This window comes from Mirounga leonina, unplaced genomic scaffold (assembly GCF_011800145.1).
Source record: "Mirounga leonina isolate KUSES-001 unplaced genomic scaffold, KU_Mleo_1.0 Mir_170, whole genome shotgun sequence".
NCBI lineage: Eukaryota > Metazoa > Chordata > Mammalia > Carnivora > Phocidae > Mirounga > Mirounga leonina.
This window is the reverse complement of record NW_023270433.1, coordinates 18,605,774-18,624,058: the sequence shown is the minus strand read 5'-3', so window position 1 is coordinate 18,624,058 and position 18,285 is coordinate 18,605,774. Positions and strand designations below refer to the sequence as shown.

Sequence of the window (18,285 nt, the reverse complement as noted above, 5' to 3'; positions counted from 1 at the left end):
AGGGAAGGAAAGCAAATAGAAGTCTCAAGAACATGATGAGACCACCGGGTCCTCTCACGTGTGTTAGGGTTTTTTCTCTGCATGCTCCTGGCACTGCTGTTTAGAATCTTGGGGGAGAGAAAGAGGATGTAGAACATTCTGATCAGGGGACGAAAAGTGGCATGCACGCACCTCTTTGAATATGACATAGGCAAACTCTGATTAGACCACAGGCAGATGATAATGGGTGGAACTGGAAACGATTATTCAAGATCAGATGGAAGGATGATTTAGAAATTCAACCAAAGCAAGTCAGGTTAACTCTATACAAACACACAGCAACTCCTGATGTGAGTGCCTATTTAGGAAAAAGAGGTTGACATTGAAGTTCCTTAATTTGGGGTGAGAGCTTTTTTTTTTTTATGTTTTAAGGCTCTGATTTGGGGGGCTCTATCAAATTTGAGAACGATCTGGAGGAACTAGGAGGATGACAAATGGGTAGTGAGTGATTTTTCTTTTTTTTTTTTTTGGAATGATCCTCAGAGAAAGTTTAATGCAGAGAGAAGAAGCCGTCGTGGGAAATACCTGTGGTTGCCTGGGCCATCAGAGTCTGAACACGGTGCCCGCCCATCAGCCCGTGAAGGTGGGCAGTGTAATTAGAAGAAGCTTTGAGGTTGGTGATGACAGAGCTGCGAGATGCTGCGGGCACAGAATGCACCACCGTCTCCTGGCGGGGGTCAGAATTCCTAACTTCTATAAGAAAGCTATCAAAGGTAGCCTCCTGGGCTTTCCACGAGAGGGACACACTGGCCCAGGTCACATTTGAGATAGTGAGGTGGCTAAGGAGAGGTTCGGCTACTAAAGCAAGCAGAAAAAAAAATAATAATGAAAGCGCGTCAGTTTAAAACACGGTTACAGAGTCAAAAACCGAAACACGTAAGATTAAATCCATAAAGTTTTAGACTTCATCCTTTGATAAAGACACTGGTCCTGTGTTGAAGCCCAGTTTGAACCAAGAGAAACGAATGGATGAGGTTGGTGGTTTTCTTCCCTAGGTCTCAGTGTACTGAACCTGGCGGGGGCAACCGCTCCATCACCCGGCTGACAATTTGTAGTCTCACGTAGAACGAGGACAGACCCTCCCTCAGCCATGGGTGGCTTAAGTGATAGATGATTTTGACGCTATGATGGGAACTCTTCTTGGATTCACTGATTCACTGTCCAAAATGTGCTAAGAATGCTATTTTGAATGGATAAGCTTCTCCTTTCTAAATTCAGATAGAGAATTCTCTTTTGCTGCATGCCAGAGAGCATCTCGTGTCGTATGTATACCACAGACACTACACATTTAAGTAAGAGCAGCTTATGCTTTGGTTGACCAAGTTCCTTATTTAAACATGACTACTTCTCTTTTTGAAATCAACCATTCACTCTCTGGGGGCAAGACAGCATGCTCAGGTCTTTGCTCCCAGAGGTCGTGATGGAATCTGGGCGTTCCGTATGGTACCACTTCCTCGGGCACCCATCCGATTAGTAATCTGCTTTTTTTTTTTTTTTCTTTTAACATTTTCGCAGTTGAAAAAAAAAAAAAGCACCAACACGATTTCATTAAATCACTGGGATCCTTGGGTATTTAGAGGCCACAGATACTAGGGTAACACAAAATATAATTTTTAAGACCTCTTTGACTGATGCAGACATCTTTCCAGATCAAGGACAACTCTGGCTTTTTAGGTACGGAAGGGCAGAATTTTTTTCTCCAGATTCCATATGGCAATCTGGACCAGACTACGTTTAAGGCTGCACATGTCCTGGCCAGTAATAGATCAGGCAAGGGGCTTCATGGAAATCCACCATTTGGGCTGCTGTTGGAAGAGAGTTATGTTAAGCAGTGCTCCAGCCTCGCATCCTGGAGGAGTTCAATGTGTTATGGTTTGTGCCTCAGTGGGCGAGAAGGAGCAGCTTCGCCTTGCAAAGAAGATTCTGGAGACCTGGAGAGAGGGTGTCAGACATGGGAGAAAGCAGATGTACCTGTGGTGGCAGTGGCACTGATGACTTGGGTCCGGATGCTGGGAGCGAGTCCCGAGAGGTAGATAACAAAATGATTATTAGGGTGTAGCCCTGAGATGTGGGCAGTTCGTTCAGCACCAGAGATATTATATTCCATCGTCTCCAAGAACCTATTGGAATCAACAATTTCAATGGTAAAGGTCTTGAAGGCCCCATCGGTGGCTGTCCAGGAGAGATTGAAGCTCTCAGGAGTTATGTCAGAAACAGTTAAGTTTCCAATTTCAGGTCCTGTGGCTGAAAAAGGGGGTAGGAGAGAAGAAAAAAAATCGGGGGTTAATGATTTGGCTTGTGTTTTAAGACTGAGGTTGCTAATAGAACCACGGCTAGGTAGAAGGATCTGCCGGTTCAGTGTTACGGTGAAATGCAGCAGGTGTTACCCAGCGGTGCCGATGGGAAAGAAAGAGGGGCGTTTGTTAACAGGAGAAGACCAAGAGGAAGGTTGCGCAGTTGGATTTCCCTGCTCTGGAGCTGCCTTACATGATCAGGCTGGCTGAGATCCTGCGTGTGAGAAGCCGTCTAAATGATGTCAGCAGGAACTGTGGTGCCTAAGCTCAGATGCTCCAGGGAGCCCCACCGCAGGGATGCTGGCCATTGCTCAAAAGATAGGCATTCTGGCAGCTCCCAGTCTCTTGAATTGCACTCAAGAGACCCCAAGTTGGCTCCCTCCTGGGGTCATCCTTTGCTTTGAGGGAGCTCCCATCTATTTAAATGAGGACTAAGTAACTCTGATGCCATTACCTTCCCAAGGTGGTACCTCGGGGCTTCTGCCTTTGTGACTTAAAGGCAACTGGCAACTCAGTGTGGTTCTTGGTATTGTCTTCATACTCCTGACAAGGGCCGGCTGTTTTCATATTCTGTTGGAATAGCTCGTCCTCTCTTAACTGCTTCTACGTGGGCCAAGAAATCCACCACTGCATGGCTAACCAGGAGAGCTGAGCCGATGCAAGGCATTCAGGTCACCCTGTTCGGCCAAGAGATAGCATTCTGTCTGGGAGACGGTCCTACCAGTGCACAAGCACTTTGTCATGCAGCAGGAATAAAACAGGCAGAAGGCAGGCAGAAGCAGCGTGGGAAGAGCTAGTATTGCTTCTCTAGCAGGGAAGGAGAAGGCCTTCCCATCCCATCAGATGTAGTGAGACACAGATCAGATGGAACCACGACCCTTCTCCCCTCCTACCAGTTCATCAGAAACAAGACTGTTGCTATCATTAAAAAGAAACACACACACACACACACACACACAAGTACTAAGGGCACCCAAACCACAAGATCTGCAGGAAAGATCGGAAATGGCAGGTGATTTCTCTTGCCTTCTGGGAAGGGATGATTTATGATCCCTATGTCAGATCAAAGGGCCCTGGGTCCATCCAGGGCACCTCAGTTGCAATTTCTGGGCATTTCAAGGTCATCATTCATACAGTGGCTGTCCGTATTATGTTTATCTCGGCCAGAATGATTGAAATGATCAAGGCTAAAATGCAGAGCTATGCTTTTGCTAGGATCAAGGAGGTTGTTGTATGGGTTTGTAAGGAAGTTTAGTTGTAGTAATCATCTAAAAGTGGGGCAGGCCCCTGCAGAACCAAACACGACAGCTCTGCTGAGCGTCCACCCTGGGGAGGCGTGTAGGAAGGGAAGAAATGGGAAACAGCGCTGGGGAAGGCTGCTCACTGTAGCAGGCTCCTGGGGGTTCTGAATGCCTTGCCGCTGGAGCCGAGGGACAGGTCAAGTTTAACGCACGGTCCTGGGTTGGCGCTGGGAGTGTGCCACGCCAAGGCCAACCCTCCAGGGAGCACCTCTTTTTTTTTTTTTTTAAAGATTTATTTATTCATTTGAGAGAGCGAGAATGAGAGAGAGTACATGAGAGGGGGGAGGGTCAGAGGGAGAAGCAGGCTCCTCGCTGAGCAGGGAGCCCGATGCGGGACTCGATCCCGGGACTCCAGGATCATGACCTGAGCCGAAGGCAGTCGCTCAACCAACTGAGCCACCCAGGCGCCCCAGGGAGCACCTCTTGATTAAAAGAGCAAAAAGGGCATCAGAGATTTGACATTCATAGCCTGGGACATTCCTTACTTCAAATGCTGCTGTGTGGACTTCTAATGAATGGTTTCTTCTTTGGTACTGTCTCCAGTCATAATTGTGCGATTTTTTTTTTTTTTCCTTTTTGGTCTAGCTATTTGCTAATTTGATGTTCTAACAATGACTCAGTATCTGAGAGAATTGCCCAGAGGAGGGTAATTCAGTTCTCTCATTATACTCAGCGCATTTTAAAGAAACATTTAAATTAAAACATTTCTTTTAAATGCAAGAACCACAGTGCCCATACATACCCTTGAGGGATTTGGGATAGTAAAGCACCATTTCCAACTAGCAAAAGGACTCTCTAAAGTAAATAATCTGTGCTCAACCAGAACTCACATGTGGCAAGGGGCGGCTTTTAGTTATATTCCACCCCTGGAGAAGAGAATTAAAACCATCCGGCTGTCTCCTGGAACAGAAAGCCATCATTCAGAAAGAGAGGGGTGGTAGGACTAGGTAAAGGCTGAGAGAGGCTGAAGGCTGGAGGTCAGAAAAGGCAACATCTCTATCATTCATTTTCGAAATGGCAGAGGCTCGTAGACCAAGGCACAGTTCACAGGGACGTCTCTGAGCATGCACGCCAGCCACTAAGCAACAGAAGGGAAGGACTCAGACATAGAGAAAAGCTGACTTTCTGCACAGTCTCTTGGAGAGGAAGCAGGGCGGCTTGGGGAGGGGCATCGGCAGTAGGGAGGAGGGTACCTGTGGAGGCCTCGGCAGAGAGCACCGGTGTCCTATAGCCCCGGATCACCCCGTAGATGGTGACTCTATAAGGGGTGGCCGCCTTGAGGCCCGGGACGTCCACAGCCCGCAGGCTGCCGGGAACCGTGAGGTTCTGAGCTGCCTCTACCCAGTTGGCTTCCTGCACCTGAATGACAAAGTGCTCATAGGCCTGGTCAGTTGTGGTCCAGTTGAGTTTAAGGCCATCCCAGCCAGCCTCGGTCACGGTTAAGTCCCCCAGCTGAGGGAGCTCCTCTGAAGAAGGACAGAGAGGTATTTGTCAGTTCTGCAAACCACAAAAGGAGGAAACCAAACGTCCCACAGCCCAGCTCTAGGGAAGACAGAAAGAGGCGTGAGAATTTTCGTGGGCATGTGTGGTCCTTCTTGGTCTCTGGGCATTTATTTCCAGCTTGAATGGCTGTGACCTGGCCACAGCTTTCTTCAGGAGTTGAAAATGGTCAGAAAGGGGAAGATCCTCATGGTTCATCCTTGAGATGGCAATGCTATCTGGCAGACCACTGAATAGCCCACGTGGGAGGTCTCTGGGCATGCATGGCCAGAACCTAAAGGGCAGCTGGAAAAGTGGGATTGTGGGTCAGGGTAAGGGGGGTAGGGACGGTTAAAAGTGCAGGCTTTGCAGGCAGCTGGGCCTTGGTTGGAATTCCAACAATATTTATCACCCGGGTAGTCTTGAACCTATCACCCAGCTCGTTCCCGAGTCTCACTCTCCTCACCTATATAGGGAGCTGACAGTGCCCTATCATTGGACCGGGTGATGGCTAAATACCATTTATGAACCCTGGAGCGTCATACCTGTCCCACAGTGAGTGCCCAGTAAGTGGCAGCCCAACAAATACATCATTGTTTAGATGCTTCCCCTTGGCACTTCTCAGCCATATTGGAGACAATTATCTGCCTCTTTCATGACTTCACGTTGGAGGGACTGTCTTATTGCTGGCCACCTACTATCGGACTGGCTTTATAAAGTGTACGCTGGGGGCGCCTGGGTGGCTCAGTTGGTTAAGCGACTGCCTTCGGCTCAGGTCATGATCCTGGAGTCCCTGGATCGAGTCCCGCATCGGGCTCCCTGCTCGGCAGGGAGCCTGCTTCTGCCTCTGACCCTCCCCCCTCTCATGTGCTCTCTCTCTCTCTCATTCTCTCTGTTTCAAATAAATAAATAAAATCTTTAAAAAAAAAAAAATAAAGTGTACGCTGTCTCAGTCTGGACAAGTCTGCTGTTTTATCTCTGGACTTTACTCTGCTTTCAGGGATCAAATGTTCTGTGCTGGATTCTTGGCTCGGTTCTTTCCCTCCCACCTTCTGCAAGTACTCTGTGCCTGGATGAAGAATGTCTGTACCATGAAGCAAAGCCATTTGTACAAGATGAGTGCCCACTTTTAATTAAAAGTGATTATGTTTTGCTCGGTAAATGATGCAGAGCAGGGCCCACTGTTTATCTTTCTACCACGTAGGAAGGAAATTTAACGAAGTTCTTTTTGCTGATTTAAGAAGTCTGGATTCTGAACATGGCAAAACCCACTGCTTAGTGGAACACCTCTCAGGATTAAATGCAATCTCAGACTTTTCTCTTTTAACAGGCTGAAGGGGCCATGGATTCGAAGTTAGAAAAGGAAGTATCTGAAGGGACTTCAGCCACAAAAAAAGTGCGCCCGAGGTACTTATTCTCAGGTATTTCAGGACTCAGTGTACTGTGAGAGTCTGAGCAAACTCAGCCTGTTAGAGGAGCTGATTCAAGCTGTACCACATGACTTTGGTGCTTTTGGGCGTATCAGTGCAGTAAGTCCCCTCTGCCTCCCTAGCTCACCAAGAAGAGCTGTCCATTTACCTGTCATGGAGTGGGGCAAAAGGAGTTCTGTTGCTCAAAACAAAAGTTTACATCCCATAGGTAGAGACCCATAGCATCCCACATCCAGATCACATGGGCCTCAAAAGCCCCTTTTGCTTTGGTGGATTGCAACATCGCTTTTCTCATTTTTGGAATTGTGTGTAGTTTCTAGCAAGGACCAAATTTACTTGGTATATGCAAGCAAGAACAACAATTTATTTGAATTAGGTTATTTGGATGGTATTATCAAAACACAGGATGTATAGAGAAGGGCATGGACTGAGGGCCCAGCATAAAAACCCTACCAAAAATTTGGCCCATTTGCCCTTTTTAAGGCTGTTTCTAAACACCTCACAAACAGCATAGCATTTCCTATAACAGATGGAACAGCATTATTTCCAGGGGACAAATTGGGATAAATTGTTTTTCCTCCCCAAACTGAATGAAAAACATTGAAGTCAAATGTGGCTGTTCTTTCTTGGAAATGTGCTTGCTGCCCTGAGTATCTGTTAAGGGGAGAGAGACTTGGACAGTTTCGGCCGAAGATGGCCAGATTGCTTCAGAGCTTATTCCATAGTGATGTACTACAAGTTGGACGGCAGTCAGTGACTCTGAGGCCACTTGTGATAAGATTTCTCTAGAAAGTTCTGACCTTATTCTTGTGCCACAGCCGTACTGTTTCTGCTATTTTCATTAGGATACGTTGCTACCTGATATATTTACCTATTTGCTGTTCAGTATTTACCACAGGATGGGAGCTTTGCTAAGCACTTTTGGTCATGGTTTCATTCACTGCTCAGGACAATGTTCTGAGGTGGGGTATTATCTCCTAACTGAAGGTGAGAAAAGAAGACTCAAATGTCAAAAGAAATGTCAAACGACAGACCCAAGAACATCCAGCCAGGAAAGTGAAATTCCAACCCAGACCTCCCTGAGTTCAAACTTGCTTTCGCATGGCCTGTCAGGAATATTGGGATAAAACTCGGACGCATGGGGAATGTTCTCGATTCCAAAGAGAGGTTGGCTCAGTCACGTCCCTGGTGTGGGAGGAGGGTCCTATACCTGTGACGGCCTCCACAACAAGGGGTCGAGTGCTGCGGCCTCTGACCTGGCCATGCAGGGTGGCCGTGTAAGGAGTTCCGGCCCTGAGGCCCGGGATGTCCACAGAGCGCAGGCTGCCAGGAACCGTGAGACTGTGAGCTTCCTTGGCCTGGTCAGCCTCCTGGATCTCAATGATAAACTGCTCATAGATCCCATCGGGGGCGGTCCAGTCCAGACTGAGGCCATCCCAGTGGACCGCGGTCACTGTGAGGTTTCCCAGATCTGGAACCTCCTCTGCATGAGGACACAGAGTAGCTGAGTTACTAAAAAAGGTAATTGCATGCCGGGGTTCAGGTAAGATGACACTTTGGCTGGGGTTGGGACGAGTTGTCTGGTTAGTGTTGATTACAGATGCGTGATCTATAGCAGGTGTCAAGCACACTCTGACTGTTGGCACTAAAAGCCAGGGTTTTTCTCTTCAGTCTCTGGGAATGAAAGATAGTTCTAGGAATTGTTCATAACTTCCATTCTTAACATATAAATGGGGCTTTGGGGAATCTTGGTGTGTTCTTAAAATGAGCTCAGACCACTTTTTTTCCACTTGCAAACTGCGCTTTCCAACTCCTCGGCTATTATGACTGAAACTTGCTTTGAAAGAAAAGTCACCTCTCACTTTTGTAAGGGGAGAGTAGGTGGAATTTTCCATGGAATTGGCTACCATGCTAGACTAGGACTTGGCCAAATAAGGGATATGACATTTGGAGGGAAGCAGGGATGATTCACCGGTGTTCCCCAGTGGAGCTGGGGCTGAGCCAGCTTAGAGCAGGAAGAGTTTGATCCGTCCCAAGCAGAGACACAGGGAGGAAGCAGAGTAATGAGCTAGTCTGGAATACCTGTCAAGACTTCAACAGAGAGAGGAGTCGTGCTGAAGTCCTGCGTGACCCCACGGATGGTGACGCTATAATGAGTGGCTGCTTTGAGCCCAGGCAGGTCCACGGACCTCAGTCCTCCCGGGACTGTGAGGTTCTGGGCTGCCTCTTCCGCGTCAGTCTCCTGCACCTGAATGAAAAACTGTTCATAGGCTCCTTCCGGAGCAGTCCAGTTGAGTTTGAGGGCATCCCAGCCCACCTTGGACACCGTGACCTCTCCCAAACTGGGAGGTTCCCCTGGAGAAGGACAAAGAATGAGTTTAATGATCAAATCACACAGCAAGATTCAGGGAATCTTGGACACCAGAGTAGGCTTTAGATTACTTAAAAATACAGGACTGTCTTTAGATAAACATGCATCATGCAGCTTCCTGAATTCGAGAAATAGAGCAAAGAACATGAGGTATAGAAAAATATTTGTCATCTTATTTTATTCAAGAATTGCCCCAACCTTCAGTGGGCAGGGAGATTAATTTTCTGATTTTTCTTTTCCTTTTAAATAGAATGCCTTCACATCCCTTACCAGGAGGGAGTCTGTTTGTGAAGCTAAAGAGCCCTGCCACTGGGGCTGTGTGGAGAGCCCCCAGGCAGGGCTCTGCACAGCCCCAAAGGGTGTTGTTCACAGGGGGTGCGATGTCAAAGGTGCCCCTGGAGTCGTACAGCCTGACGGCTCCCCTTTATTAGACACCACAGCGCTGTAACTTGGGGCCGAAGAAGTCCATTCAAAAGTGAGTTGTGTCTGATGATCCGTGGGTAGTTTCCTGTTAGGGACAACAGAAGCTAGAAACGGAAGGGTGAGAGAGAGATACCTGTGGAAGCCTCGGCAGAGAGCACCGGTGTCCTATGGCCCCGGATCACCCCGTAGATGGTGACTCTATAAGGGGTGGCCGCCTTGAGGCCCGGGACGTCCACAGCCCGCAGGCTGCCGGGAACCGTGAGGTTCTGAGCTGCCTCCATCCTGTTGGTCTCCTGCACCTGAATGACAAAGTGCTCATAGGCCTGGTCAGCTGCGGTCCAGTTGAGTTTAAGGCCATCCCAGCCAACCTCGGTCACGGTGAGGTTTTCCAGTTCAGGGGCATGGCCTGAATAATGACAGAGATGGGTCAGTTAAACTGTTCCTCAAACCCCTTTCCTTCTGGGAACCCAGAAATGGCAAACCCGTTACCAGTGCTGAAAGGCCTGTGGTGGGGGCCGGGGCAGGGCTGAGCGCCATGTTTCTCTCACTGCATCCCCTAGCGCGGCTGTCAACATCAAAACATCAACAGAAAACTCCATATAATACTTATTTTGCCCTGTGGCCTCTTTGGGTATGTCTTTTGGAAATGGTATTTTCCTACCGACCAGTGTCCTGTGGATCTAGAAAACTCTACACATCCATGTTAGTAGTGCTCTAGGCTTCGGTTTCCATTTTGGAAAGTGTCTCTCATCATAAGGATGACATCATAAGGAACAGCCTCCAGCTCTTCTCAGGATTTTTGGTCTGAGCTGCTCAGCCTTCTGTCTTTTGAGAAAATTGGTTCCTCTTAATTCCCTTCCTTTTCATGCTTCCTCAATCTCCATCTCGTCTGGGTTTGTTTTATAGTCTCTATGCTGAAATTTTTGTCAGTTGCCGGGGCTCAAGTCAGTTTACATAAAACCACTTCAGGAAGATCAGAGATAAATTAACACAGTCCAAGTAAGGCTGTACTGAGGAAGGGGAGGAGTCTTTGCAAAACCGTCCCTTACTGGAGAGAAAGACTGAGGCCTGGGACAAACAGAGCTTATCAAGCTCAATTAAACCCGAAGGTGTCATCTTCATTCATCTCCTGAACACACAAAGTACAGCCACAACACACCTGTCTGAATATGCCTTCCAGGTGATAATTTGCCCAGGGCTCAGCTTAAGTGGGCTTTGCGTGACCTAGGAAGAAAGGATTTTTCTCTGGAAATGGATCCTGTAAACAGAGCAAGAACTGCCTCGAGCTCATTTAAAAGAACAAATGTTCCTCTCTTTATGCCTCCCATTGGCTACTACTTTCAAAAGAGCCCCATGTGCGCATTAAAGCACGCTCCTAACCTGAAAATCCTAGCTTGATTGGATTGAAGATATCCTTTCTGAGGGAAAAATCTTTCCAAGAATCTATTTAATTCAGACTTTTCCAAGTTCTGGGAAAAGCTCTTCCTTAATGTTTCATATTGACAAAGTTTGCAGTCCTGCAAATCTTGTTTGACCCGGAACAGGGGTCTGCGAACTACGATCTGAGGGTCAAATCTGGCCTGCTCCCTATTTTGGTAATGAACTGCTAACAACAGTTTTTATATTTTTTAATGGTTGGGGCAAAAATCCAAACAGAAGAATGTTTCATGATATATGAAAATACAAATGAAATCCAAATTTTGGTGTGTAAATAAAGTTTTATTGGAACACAGCCATGCTTGTTCATTCACGTGTTGTTGATGGCTGCTTTTATGCTAAAGGCACCCTTGAATAGTTGTGACAGAAAGCTTATGGCCTGAAAAGTCTAAAATATTTGCTCTCTGGCCCTTTACAGAAAATGTTGGCCATACCTCATCTTGAACTACATTCTACGGGCTCCTCATATAACCCAAATTCATGCCCTGAAGCTCACCCGAAGCAGGTCTTAACCACATAAATGTGACTGTGATGAGAAAGAGAGGACCCAATACATCTCATTTGGGGGAAAGAAAGGGAGAGTCAGCCATCCTTAAACCCACTGGCCCTTGGAGGCCAAGAGCAGTGCTCCAGATATAACAGTTGTCATCCTTGACCTTAGGATTTAAGCACAACTAAAATCAGGAGTGTGTCCTTTTCAAACATTCTAGTAGTCCTCATGCATGAAGAGATATAGGACAAAAACCAATCTAAGCAACTCTTTAAGGTTAGGGAAATTAATCCTATTATCCACAAATGCCCCCTATGACTCATCCCACTTTCCTCTTTTTTTCTCCTCCTGCTGTCAAAACTGCTTGTCAGGAACTTGGATGGCATTGACAATCTTCCTCTTTATGTGAATTAAGTCCTTGTCTTTCCTTCTCAGCTAACTGCTTTTTAAGCTGTCTCTCTAATTCAGACATAAAGCCTTTTTTTTCCCCCATGAAAACAATGTCAAGAACCACTGTTGCAGGTGAGGTGAGGAGAGTTACCTACCTGGGGCAGGGAGGAGTGGGTTATGGATGGTTTCTGAAAGCTCTTGCAGTAAAGAGAGACGGAGAGAGAACAGGAGGGGATGCGCGGTGGGAACTACGTCTTCCTGAGGAGAACCATCTTTTCTCTTTGGATCGGCTTTTTTTTTTATATGCCTCGGACACTGATATGACACAGCCCTCGTGCCCTGCTTCTTCCGTTCTTTTCACAGAGTGATTTTCATATAACGTCATGTTGCTCATAAACAGTAATAATCAGGGTGATATTTCTACCAAAACCTTTGACTATTCTTCTATTTTTTTTTTTTTTTGATAAGCAGGTCAAGAAAGAGTATTAGTTTATCTTGAGGGAACCGTGCTGTGACTGTTTCTGTCATGGGTGCTGTTGGTGCCCCCCCCCCCCCCCGCCCATCCTTTCACTAAACAAATGCTAGTCAAATAAGTAAAAGGTGTAACTTAAATGAATGGAATTGATAGATAAATTGAAGGAAAAGAGATAATTATGAAATTAGAGGGAATGATATGAATAAAAATACAGTGGACAATAGCAGAGGTGGGGACTAAGAAGTTTCACTCAAATGCAGAGTCTACATTTCAACAGCAAATGACACACTGGTAGCCTTACTGTCCAGAAGCCCAGTGTTTCCGCTGTATAGTTCCATGCTGCATTTCTTGGCATTTCTTTATGAAAAGGCTGTTGTCTTTTTCTTACAGCTGTGCACTGGCATCTACCCTCTGAACAATGTCAGTGGGCCTGGAAAATCAGAATTTCGAAATCCCATTTCTACGCTCATGGGGGGTTGACCAGCTGGCCTGGAGGAATTTCTGGCTGTGCCAACTTTAAACTTTCAGATATGCCAACTTTAAATCTTCCACCATCTTGTAGATGGTAGTTACCAAGCGCTAGCTGATTAGGAATTCACTTTCAGTGTTCACTGATGGAAGAGAGGGATTCTCCGACAGCAGGTGGATGGCCAAATTCAAGCCTGAGGACCCTACAGGGTAGATTTAATTGCTTTGATCTCATCTTGTAAAGTCAAGATAATTAAAATTAAAAGCCTTGCCTGCCTTAAAACTTTTCAGTGACTCTTTATCACTGTCAAGAATGGAGTCCAAGCCCCTTAGCACGATATTCACTGCCCTCTGGTGATGTCTCCAACCCCGTACCTTGCTGTTCTCCCACTCCATCACAGAGCAGGACTGGACAGCTTGTGTTTCACTAATAGGAAGTTGCTCATGCCTGGGAGCATCTCACATGCTGTTCCTCCTGCTGGAAATGTCATTACCTGCTCTGTACTTCCTTTCTTCTTTTCCTCTTTGAGGATTCAGCCAAGTGTCATGCCTTCCAAAAAGCCTTCTCTGATATCCTTCTTTCCCTTTGCTCAGGTCTGGAATGGGTCCTTGTTTCTGCTCTCATAGCTTCCCAAACTTCCCTCTAAAACAGACTAGTTATATTCTTATAATTTTGGTTTTGGTTCTCTCTTTCTCATTGCAATGTGCATCATTGTGTGCCTTCCTGTTCTATACAGACACCAGCACTGCCTGACCCACAGCAGTTAAGTAATAAATATTTGTTGGATGGTTAAATATTTGAATAAATTCGGTTTGCTCCATGAATAAATCAAAATGGCATCACAGCAGAATGTTCCCTATTACTTGCAGCTGTGACTATAAGCAAAATTACACCTTTCTGCTTCCCAAACTCATGAGAATTACTGGGGTATCACTGTTGAGTCTTATGCTGGTATGGAAAGATGCTTTATTGGCCTTGTGTTTTACATATTCTCTCTGCTTTATGTCCCTACTGCTCACAGCAAATTCATGGCCTCCACTTTAAGCAGGGTTTCATTGAGTTTATCAAAATATAAATGCAGGGGGTGGGGCATAGGGGAGATGCCTGGCACACACTAATTTTCCTCAACTTTAATGGGATTCTACCTTTCTCTCGCTTTCCTTCTCCCTCCCTCCCTCCCTCTCTTTATCCCCCCTTTCCTTTCTCCTTCCCTCCTTTCCTTCCTTCCTTTTCTATCTAGAGTAAGCTTAACTTAAGACAACAGAGTAACTTCCCTTCCCTTAATCCTAAACAGAGAGAATTTGGGCTGTTAATGCAGAAGTAGAAGGAAAAGACCATGAGATTCAATGGAAACAATACCACTCTGGAGTAGCTGGGGTTCCCAAATCCTCATGAAGCACATATCTTGTGCTTGGCTGTGTCTAAGGCACTGGGGATGATGCAGCACTGAATAAAGGAGACAGAGTCTTTATATTCTGATCAGTAGTAGGAGGCAGGTCATAGGTAAATAAACCAACTACTGAATAATATCAGGCCAGATAAGTGTCATGAGGAACTCTGCAGCAGCATGAAGGGGTAAATCGGGATGGAAACACCATTTCAGACTGGTGGCCAGAGAAGTCTACTGAGAAACCACTCGAGCAGAATAAAATGAGGGAGATGCCAATGAGTAACTGGGAGAGAAGTGGTATTTAGATAGCAGGAATAGCATGTGCAAATGCCCTGAGGTAGGAGCAGGCTTGGCATACTCAAGGAATAGCAGGAAGGCCAGAGTGACCTGGGTGAAATGAACAAGGGGACGAATGGTGGGAGTGAGGTCAGAGAGATTGGAAGGGTCAGATTCTGTAGGGCCATGTAGGCTGTGGTAGGGTCTTTGGATTTCATTTCAGGTGTGATGGGCAGCTGGCTTACGCATACTCTTAATTTGATTCTGCATCAGGGAAAAAGTTTACCTGTTGGCTCAATTCCATGGCTAGAGCTCTGGAATTCCCTAGGGAAAAAATGCTTTGGGGGCAGCCAATTCCACATCTTCTCCATAAGACCCACAGATAATGAGCAGCACTGTGCAGATTCTGCCATTAAGAATCTAGTGATGGGGCCACCTGGGTGGCACTGTCGACTGAGCGTCCAACTCTTGGTTTTAGCTCGGGTCATGATCTCAAGATTGTGGGATCCAGCCCCGCTTCAGGCTCTGTGCTCAGCATGGAGTCTGCTTGAGATTCTCTCTCCCTCTCTGTCTCCCTCTACCCCTCTTGCTCATACTCTCTCTCTCTCAAATAAATAAATCTTTAAAAAAAAGAAATGATAAAAAAAAAGAATCTAGTGATGCAGAACAGGGAGTCCCCTTCTTCTGAGGTTTGAACATCTCAAACCTCAGGCCCTTTGGGTTGACATCTCAGGACTCAAAACCACATGGTACACTTGCCCAAGAGCTCCCATGTGATCTGTTTCTTTTTTCTTTCCATATGTACAAGGCCAAGTGCCTATACGTGTACTTATTTCCATAATCCACAACACAGTCCTGTTTGCCTTTATGTGTTTGTGCAAAAGCTTCTGCCCATTTTAAGCCTTTCCTGATGCTCAGAAATCATCCTGTGCTCCTGCTGCACCCTCTGTACCCACAGCTCTAGCAAGCGGAGTGTAGTGTTGTTGTCTGTCAGTCTGCGTATCAGCAAGTTTCCTGGCAGCACAGATCTGTCCTGACTGATCTAGTGTCCACAGAACTTAGCGCATGGAGCTCAGCTGTAAACATTACTGGTTAAGTAATGTAGAAGACTTGAAAAGATAGAATTCGAGAGACAGAAAGAGATGTCCACCTCACTTCTAATGAAATAAAACTGTCCTATGGAGAAAGCCCTAGGGTAAAATATTCTGGAGACTATGGGGGAAGAGCCAATTAAAGGGAGTCTGCATATTTTTCCTGAAATGAAGGACGTCTTTAAATAGACAACATGATTTATTTGGAAACCGTATTAAGGACGTGTGGCTGGGGAAATGAAACCACTGAGTCTTTGGGATGCCAAAACTGGGCTCTTAGTCAGAGACAAAGTAATTCCAGCCTGTGGTTCACTTGAAAGCTTTCATCTTCCTGGGCTGCTGAGGCCTGGGGCTTCCCCACTGGAGATAGGAGATAACCTAGCTACAGCCAGAGGGTAAAATGAGTAGAAATAGGAAACTCCTTGATATAGCATATGTCAAACTCAGGGAAACGTGGAGAGAGAGAGAGAGAGAGAGAAGGAAGAGGAGGAGGAGAAGTAGAAAGAAAGAAGAGAAAGAAATGTCTTCTCTCGTGTTTTTCAGATTCATTTGCTGTTCCTTGACACCTTATGATAAACTCATGTTTATAAGGCGGAAACATTCAAATCTCTACCATAGATTTATTTCTTCTGGATTCTGTTTTGCCCCTCCCTTATCTAGGATTGAACTGTCCCTCCAGAGCACCCTTGATGCTCACCTCATAGCTGGGTGGGAAGCAGTACATGCACAGAGGCAATCACATTGACCACTTGAGCTCACTTCAGACTCTCTGAAGAGGCTGCTCTTTGTCTACCAAATATCTCTTCTCTCTCTCTTATAAACAACCACAATTTTATGTGGGCAGCAACAAGCTGAGCCAGTAGACTACCTTTCCTAGACTTGCTTATAGTGTGGAGTGGCCCATGAAATAGGAGTAGAAGTCAGTGGTGAGGTTTCCAGAAAGACTCATCTAGGAGGTACTCCTTCTTAGTTTTGGTTCTTCCTCCTTCAGGCTGCCTAGAACACAGATGTGAAGGCTGTACTGTGGCAGCCACATTGTGACAAGGAAGTGACTTTGGGAATGGAGCCAAGGACTAAGAATGGTGGAACAGAAAAAGAGAAGGAGCCCAAGTCCCTAATAACTTGAAACTGCTACGCCAGGCCTGAACCACCTAGCCTCAGGTTTACCTTATGACAAGAAACCAACTTCCATTTTGTTGAAGTGACTGTTTTTTGAGTTCTCCTGTTATTTGCAGGGAAAGGTACTCATAAATGACAGAGTCTTCAAGGTATCTCCAGATTTGCCCATCACCACGACCCCTTTTCTGCTTATCGAGATGGAGTTGGACTAACATCTCTGCCATGACACTTTCTCTGGCTGCCCTTGATTCTCCCAATCACCCCCTTTCCTTGATGGCATTCCATCTAACATTCTGATATCTAGTCTTCCCCACAGACAGTGAGCAGGAGCACGTGAGTGAAAATAACAATGCTAAATACGTGACCCACTTTCCCCTCAAATATCAGCACACTATGTAGTCAGTGGGTTCTCAATAAAGACTAATTAAATTGAGACTAAAGACTATTACTTGTCAAGCCCTGAAGAAGTAACATTTTTCACCGATACCTCTTGAATAGTTTGGGGCCACAATTCTATGCACATATTTTTCATATCGGAAAAATGGATTTTTTTTTTTAATTATTTTTTCAACTTAGCCACTGAGGAACTGTGGCAGCAGGTATGAGGAACAGGATATTTGGGCTAGAAGGAACACCGGAGATCAGGATTTAGCTGTCACGGAAAAACCACGTTCGCCTCTTAAAGTCTAGGAGAAAAGAGAAAATGAGGAGGGCGCTGTGCAAGGCTCAAAGGATCATATGCAACTTTTCAGGTAACCTTAGAGGGAAGCAAAAGACCTGGAATAAAAACATTTAGTGGGATGGGTGCCTGGCTGGCTCAGTCGGTGGAACACGTGACTCTTGATCTTGAGGTCATGAGTTCAAGCCCCATATTAGGTGTAGAGATTACTAAAATGATAATAATAATAATGATAAATAAACTTAAAAAACATTTAGTAGGAAATAACCAAAGAATTATTACCAACATCTTGGTAATCTTGGAAAAAAAAAAAGTAAATTAATTGTTAGGCTAAAGAGAGAGGACAAAAAATAAACCATTTAAAAGACTCTGTAAAATGCACAAAATTAATTAAAAAAAAGAACCAAAGACAAATGCAAACCCTGATGCTTTAAGTTCTCCTAGGAAGAAATATTTTAAAAACGCCAGTGATTTCCCAACAAAAAGACTTTGCTGAATCAGCTGACAGAGGAAAAGAGAAGTAAGTAGCTCCTTCAAAGTGCTATGCAGAGAAAGTTGTGCGTATTCCCACCTGGTTTTCCCTTATGGAGACAGCCTGACTTACGGGTCTGCAAACCTCAGAATCAACAGAGAGTCTGGAGGGAGCTCAGAGGCTGACCTCACCTGTGGATGTCTTTACTCGTGCGGGTTTGCTCTTGTGCCTTCCCTTCTCCACGGTGAGGAGGATGCTGTATTCCGTCCCGGGTTCCAGGCCTCTCAAGACATAGGAGGTGGTGTCTCTCGGAAGCTTCACCTCCACTGGCTGGCCCGAGGGCAGGCTGTAGTTGAGGCGGTAATGGTCAAACTTGGCCGAAGGCCTCCTCCAGAGCAGGGTCAGGCTGGTCTCCGTGGTTTCAGAAACCCGCAGGTCCTTGGGTGCGTCCATGTCTGGGAGGAAAGCAGAGAGATGAACGGGTCTCGGGCTGGGAGGCAGGGCTGCTTTTGGGGCTGATAGGCAGCTCTGGGCTAGCATTCCAGCTCTGCCCTACAGGGGCTGTGTGACTGCAGGTGACTTTCCCGTCTGGGTCTGTTTTCACCTCTCTAAGATGCCGTGGGACAGTGCCGCATTGGAGTTTTGGAAGATTAAAAAGAA

General features: G+C 46.0%; 1 protein-coding gene across 3 annotated transcripts in view; it reads right to left on the bottom strand.

Annotated features, from left to right (window-relative positions):
* The window catches only part of TNC (tenascin C), a 92,587-nt gene that overhangs the window by 31,027 nt on the left and 43,275 nt on the right, over positions 1-18,285 (bottom strand). For all 3 annotated transcript variants that reach the window (XM_035015968.1, XM_035015969.1, XM_035015970.1), the window contains 6 exons: positions 17,817-18,080; positions 9,471-9,743; positions 8,626-8,898; positions 7,754-8,026; positions 4,828-5,100; positions 2,011-2,283 (listed from right to left, as the gene is read on the bottom strand). In XM_035015968.1, the coding sequence (XP_034871859.1) occupies positions 2,011-2,283; positions 4,828-5,100; positions 7,754-8,026; positions 8,626-8,898; positions 9,471-9,743; positions 17,817-18,080 (1,629 nt within the window). The remainder of the gene's footprint in view (positions 1-2,010; positions 2,284-4,827; positions 5,101-7,753; positions 8,027-8,625; positions 8,899-9,470; positions 9,744-17,816; positions 18,081-18,285) is intronic.